Source organism: Agrilus planipennis, unplaced genomic scaffold, assembly GCF_000699045.2.
Source record: "Agrilus planipennis isolate EAB-ADULT unplaced genomic scaffold, Apla_2.0 scaffold314, whole genome shotgun sequence".
NCBI lineage: Eukaryota > Metazoa > Arthropoda > Insecta > Coleoptera > Buprestidae > Agrilus > Agrilus planipennis.
In genome coordinates this window covers 117084-123984 of record NW_020440655.1, presented here as the reverse complement: position 1 = coordinate 123984, position 6901 = coordinate 117084, and the positions used below count along the sequence as shown (strand labels likewise).

General features: G+C 35.7%; 3 protein-coding genes across 3 annotated transcripts in view; all 3 read left to right on the top strand.

Annotated features, from left to right (window-relative positions):
* LOC108741410 (BAI1-associated protein 3) overlaps positions 1–6901 on the top strand; it is a 172984-nt gene that overhangs the window by 67273 nt on the left and 98810 nt on the right. The gene's annotated exons all lie outside the window — the stretch shown is intronic.
* On the top strand, positions 2604–3245 carry LOC108741412 (tubulin alpha chain). The gene has a single exon (XM_025979784.1). The coding sequence runs from the start codon at positions 2625–2627 to the stop codon at positions 3066–3068; it is 444 nt and encodes a 147-aa protein (XP_025835569.1). The 5' UTR covers positions 2604–2624; the 3' UTR covers positions 3069–3245.
* On the top strand, positions 3573–5219 carry LOC108741411 (tubulin alpha-1 chain-like). The gene is made up of 2 exons (XM_025979780.1): positions 3573–3676; positions 3733–5219. The coding sequence occupies exons 1-2, from the start codon at positions 3674–3676 to the stop codon at positions 5077–5079; spliced, it is 1350 nt and encodes a 449-aa protein (XP_025835565.1). The 5' UTR covers positions 3573–3673; the 3' UTR covers positions 5080–5219.

Below are 6901 nucleotides of genomic sequence, written 5' to 3'. Positions count from 1 at the left end.
CTTTGGAAAAGGATTTCGAAGAGGTGGGAATGGATTCTGGAGAAGGAGAAGGTGAGGGAGGAGAAGAGTGAATGCGAGGGAGAAGAAGCCTGATTAGTCTGATTACGGTATATTGATGACGTTACCGTTACATACTGTAGGTATTTACTTAATAAGATAGAACACCATGTTGTCTGTGTAATTGTTGAATATATACATTCCCAAAATCGAATTTTCTCGCTTTTTTCTGAATTAGAAATAGCTGCATTGGATTTTTGAGGAAGAACAATTCAGCAATATTCGTTCTCGTTTCGATTCGTTTTCAGAGTATTGATATTTTGATAGTACATAATGCAAATCATATTAGTAACAAGTATTAGATTTTTGTCTGTTCATAATTTTAATGAAGAATTTTCTTGCTTGCATATTCTATATACAGGTATAATGCGTCGCAGTTGTATTCACCTTACTAACTGCGAAGTATTTGTAGAGAAGATGAATTTATTTTATCCACGAAATTACAGTTTCAAAATGTAATTTAGTTAGAAATTGGACTGGCTAAGCTTGCAATCCACGAACTTTTCTGGAATCCTTTGGCGTAGGTATTAAATTTATGGCTGTGGCTCATGCGAGCGAAGTTTGAAGCAGTCCATAATAGTTGGTTTACCCTGTTTTATTTGTTTGCAACATTCAAAATTTACATATATTAATTTTTATTTACATGTTCAGTTAACAGAATAGTTACAACAGAACCTTGAAGGAGGTAGACGTAGCCAAAAAATATAGTTGATGAATTAAGAACAAATTGAGAATTTTGTATTATGCCCCACTGCTATTTCCACAAAGCGGGTAAAATTAATTTAGTTAACAATTTCTTATTTTTGTTTTGCGTTTTTCGTTCTTTATGTTGTTCATAATTTGCATCAACTTATGTTGCTTCGACGATAGGACACATAGGTAGAAATTCTTTTTTTATTCCCTGTCTGCACGTGCTTCAAATAAAGCTCTTTATGTTTCCAAAATATCTTTAACCCCGAATAATAATACATTTGTATATAACTACCCGTAACGAATCCTTTTCGTTCAGCGTAACCCTCTTGAACCCTTCATAAGCTGAGTTAAGCCTAAATTTCAAATAAATCTAATGACAAATTAAATATTTCCCATACAAAGTACGATAGCAACTGCATGTCACATCTTTCCACACAAATTTCCAAAAAAAAAGTCAATATTCTGTCGATACTGTCAGATGCGGATCGCGATCTCGATCTTGTAGGATCTTATGAGCACGCTGCAAACAGCTACCACAGAACACAGATCAACTCTCATTGCTGCCTTGCCACAGCGTTTTGTGGAATCTTGCAAACGGCGCGGTAAACGCCATCTATNATTAGTCTGATTACGGTATATTGATGACGTTACCGTTACGTACTGTAGGTATTTACTTAATAAGATAGAACACCATGCTGTCTGTGTAATTGTTGAAAATATACATTCCCAAAATCGAATTTTCTCCCTTTTTTCTGAATTAGAAATAGCTGCATTGGATTTTTGAGGAGGAGCAATTTAGCAATAATCGTTCTCATTTTGATTCGTTTTCAGGGTATTGATATTTGCATAGTACTTAATGCAAATGTGTCCTATGTGAATTTTATCAAATTAGTTAGTTGGTTGCTTAATACTTGAGTTACTTTTGACTATCATTTGACACTTTCGAAAATTGGGCTGTTATGTTACGTAAGGAAATATGTCAATATTTTTACAAAGTTTTGTTCGTATTAGTCACAAGTATTAGTTTTTGTCTGCTCATAATGTTCATGGAGAATCTTCTTGCTTGCATGTTTTATATTGGTACAATACGCCACAGTTGTAATAACCTTACTGCGAAGTATTTGTAGAGAAGATGAATTTATTTTATCCACGAAATTACAGTTTCAAAATGTAATTTAGTTAGAAATTGGACTGGCTAAGCTTGCAATCTACGAACTTTTCTGGAATTCTTTAACGTAGGTATTAAATTTGAGGCTATGGCTCATGCGAGTGAAGTTTAAAGCAGTCCATAACAGTTGTTTTACCCTGTTACGAACTGCAGTCATTTCAGTCCTTGAAGAAGATAACCTTGTTATCGAAAAGTGCTTCGGACATCTACAGTGTCGTGTTTTGGCGTTCGGGTTTGAGCTATTTTGTTTGTTCTACAACAACCGCCAAAATTTTTCCAGTCTTCATATTTAGATAGAAGGAAATATTGGATAAATACGTGAAGGCATTGAATCAGCAATTTGATTAGAATTATCAGTTCTCTCCAGGCTACCAATTGTTGTATACTTACCTATAGCCTGTAATATATGTATATTTAGATGATTACATTGCGCTGAATATGCGATGTTGTTCAGCATCATGGCACAGCAGAGAAGACCATTAATTATATGTTGTCCTAATTAACCTGTGCGTACACTAACGCATAAAGTAAATTTATAGAAATAGTTTCAATCAGACAGGGCAGCCTGAGCAACCCGGGCGACCGGGAGATTTCCTGGGGCAGCACTCTTGGAGGTGCGGCCAAACCTAGTACGGATGTACTTTTTTAGGGTTGAAAGTTTTATATTTACTTTTTTTTNAACGCCTGCTTCGAACCAGCAAATCAAATGGTTAAATGCGATCCACGTCATGGAAAATACATGGCCTGCTGTTTGCTGTATAGGGGAGATGTTGTTCCGAAGGATGTGAATGCAGCAATTGGAACAATTAAAACGAAACGTACAATTCAATTCGTAGACTGGTGCCCGACAGGATTCAAAGTTGGTATTAATTACCAACCGCCTACAGTTGTTCCTGGAGGCGATTTAGCGAAAGTACAGCGTGCTGTTTGCATGATGGCCAATACAACAGCCATCGCAGAAGCCTGGGCTCGCTTGGATCACAAATTTGATCTAATGTATTCTAAACGAGCTTTCGTTCATTGGTACGTTGGTGAAGGAATGGAGGAAGGTGAATTTTCTGAAGCACGTGAAGATATGGCAGCACTGGAAAAAGATTTTGAAGAAATAGGCATGGACTCTGGAGAAGGCGAGGGCGAAGGTGAAGAATAGTATCCTATAAAATGCTAATTAGGCGTAGATCATCTAACTAACTAATTACGAGAAGGTGAAGCTGATGTACAATAGGAAACTGTGGTTGAAGCAATTGCAATCACACATATTATTTACAATTGTACGTTTAGGTATCGAGTATGTAATGAGAGAATAAATGTGTATTTTTATATTAAATTGAGCTTAATTTCGAGTTGACTTTACTATGAAAAAAATTTTAGCAAATTGTTTCTATTACTGATCTTATCATTACAAAGCTATTATGAATAGATATATATTTTTTGGTATTCGACACAGTTTAAAATAGTTTGTTTTCTATAAATGATAGACAGTCGGTAGACTTTAGACGTTTGAAATCATTTGAATATCAAACATTCTAGGTTCAATTTGTACAGAAAAACGAGGTATAAAAATTGAAAGGCAACATCGTCACTGCCCATGGTTCGCTTAGGTGAATTGGTAACGTTTATCTGTCATTTTTAAATCATAAGCAGGCTATGGTCTCGTTGCCAGGATATGTGGTAAATATTTTATTATGTTTATGTAATTGGGTTTAGTCGCTTCTTTGTACTATTTTTTTTTTCTTTTTTTTGTTACTTTTAAACATGGTAAGTTGCTACATAATTTTTATCTCTTTTATTTTTACAATATTGCCCTATTTCAGCGCGAGTGTATATCGGTTCATTGTGGTCAGGCGGGAGTCCAAATTGGAAACGCGTGCTGGGAGCTTTATTGCTTAGAACATGGAATCCAACCGGATGGGCAGATGCCATCAGATAAAACCGTCGGCGGAGGTGACGATAGCTTTAACACCTTCTTCAGCGAAACAGGTGCGGGAAAGCATGTTCCCAGGGCGGTATTTCTCGACTTGGAACCAACAGTAATCGATGAAGTGCGTACTGGTACTTACCGTCAGTTGTTCCACCCAGAACAATTGATTAGTGGAAAAGAAGACGCAGCTAACAATTATGCTAGAGGCCATTACACAATTGGAAAGGAAATAGTTGATCTTGTTCTAGATCGTCTTCGAAAGTTAGCAGACCAGTGTACTGGACTTCAAGGATTTCTTATATTTCATTCATTTGGAGGTGGAACTGGTTCAGGATTTACATCACTCCTGATGGAGAGATTATCTGTTGATTATGGAAAAAAGTCGAAACTGGAATTTGCTATTTATCCAGCTCCACAAATTGCAACATCCGTTGTTGAACCTTACAATTCCATATTAGTAACGCATACAACATTAGAACACTCAGATGCGGCTTTTATGGTTGACAACGAAGCACTGTACGATATTTGTCGAAGAAATTTAGACATAGAACGACCAACGTACACAAATTTAAACAGGTTACTCGGTCAAATAGTGTCTTCAATAACAGCATCACTTCGTTTTGATGGAGCACTCAATGTGGATTTATTGGGATTCCAAACGAATCTCGTTCCTTACCCTCGTATTCACTTTCCACTCATAACATACGCCCCTATTATTTCAGCTGAAAAAGCCTACCACGAGCAACTTTCTGTACCGGAAATAACAAATGCTTGTTTCGAACCGGCAAACCAAATGGTTAAATGTGATCCACGTCATGGAAAATACATGGCTTGCTGTTTAATTTATAGAGGAGACGTGGTTCCAAAAGATGTGAGTTCGTCAATTGGAACAATTAAAACAAAGAGAACAATTCAGTTTGTCGATTGGTGTCCAACAGGATTTAAAGTTGGAATAAATTATCAACCTCCTACTGTAGTTCCTGGTGGCGATTTAGCAAAGGTTCAACGCGCCGTTTGTATGTTATCGAACACGACAGCAATAGCCGAGGCTTGGGCTCGTCTAAACCATAAGTTTGATTTGATGTATGCCAAAAGAGCTTTCGTTCATTGGTATGTTGGTGAAGGTATGGAAGAAGGTGAATTTTCGGAAGCAAGAGAAGACATAGCAGCTTTGGAAAAGGATTTTGAAGAGGTTGGAATGGATTCAGGAGAAGGAGAAGGTGAAGGAGGAGAAGAGTGAATGCGAGGAAGGGGAAGCCTGATTAGTCTGATTACGGTATATTGATGACGTTACCGTTACGTACTGTAGGTATTTACTTAATAAGATAGAACACCATGTTGTCTGTGTAATTGTTGAAAATATACATTCCCAAAATCGAATTTTCTCCTTTTTTTCTGAATTAGAAATAGCTGCATTGGATTTTTGAGGAGGAGCAATTTAGCAATAATCGTTCTCATTTTGATTCGTTTTCAGGGTATTGATATTTGCATAGTACTTAATGCAAATGTGTCCTATGTGAATTTTATCAAATTAGTTAGTTGGTTGCTTAATACTTGAGTTACTTTTGACTATCATTTGACACTTTCGAAAATTGGGCTGTTATGTTACGTAAGGAAATATGTCAATATTTTTACAAAGTTTTGTTCGTATTAGTCACAAGTATTAGTTTTTGTCTGCTCATAATGTTCATGGAGAATCTTCTTGCTTGCATGTTTTATATTGGTACAATACGCCACAGTTGTAATAACCTTACTGCGAAGTATTTGTAGAGAAGATGAATTTATTTTATCCACGAAATTACAGTTTCAAAATGTAATTTAGTTAGAAATTGGACTGGCTAAGCTTGCAATCTACGAACTTTTCTGGAATTCTTTAACGTAGGTATTAAATTTGAGGCTATGGCTCATGCGAGTGAAGTTTAAAGCAGTCCATAACAGTTGTTTTACCCTGTTACGAACTGCAGTCATTTCAGTCCTTGAAGAAGGTAACCTTGTTATCGAAAAGTGCTTTGGTCAACTGCAGTGTCGTGTTTTGGCGTTGGGGTTTGAGCTATTCTGTTTGTTCTACAACAACCGCCAAAATTTTTCCAGTTTTCATATTTAGATTGAAGGAAATATTAGATAAATACGTGAAGGCATTGAATCAGCAATTTGATTAGAATTATCAGTTCTCTCCAGGCTACCAATTGTTGTATACTTACCTATAGCCTGTAATCTATGTATATTTAGATGATTACATTGCGCTGAATATGCGATGTTGTTCAGCATCATGGCACAGCAGAGAAGACCATTAATTATATGTTGTCCTAGTATATGAAAAAATCCCTGAGAAGTAATTTTAAATGAGACCCAATAATTTCTAGTCCAAACAGTATTCCCTACAGAAAAGTCCCGCGAATAATCGTTAATTGTGTGATAGCTATAAGAATATTTACTCTATCCGTCCCTGTAGCTTCTGAAGGAAGAAGCTTCTCCAAATTAAAAACAATAGAAAATTATTGAAGATCAAGTATGGTTCAAAATAGACTCAGTGAATTGGAATTAATTTTAGTAGAAAATGAGGTGACAACTACATTAAATTATAACGATTTAATTTCTACTTTTGCAGAAATTAAAATTGGAAATCTAGCTTTTCATTAATATTTATATTGTTTAATTTTCAATTGTACGACACATGTTTTGTTTGTAGATATTAGGTACATTTGCATAAAAATATCAAAAAAAAATTTCATATCTACAGTATATACACGACAGTTAACATTTAAAAGGCGGCTGTTTAACAGTTTGTCTGGGGCAGCCTTAATTCTGGAGACGGTCCTGCTTTAAAAGTAGGGAAAAAGTAGATACCTCGTCTGTAGGTAGTAGTTAGTAATAGACTTTTAAAAAAGGTTAGTAATCAGTAATTTTCTTTTATCTATTCAACCTCTACGTTACCTATTACTAATTTTCATTTAAAATTTATTAGCAAAATTATTAAGGAATTTCATTGCTGCTATTAATTTGCAGTCAATATTACATCATCATCATAAGGTCGTCAGTTGGACACGCACCTCCACTCTTTC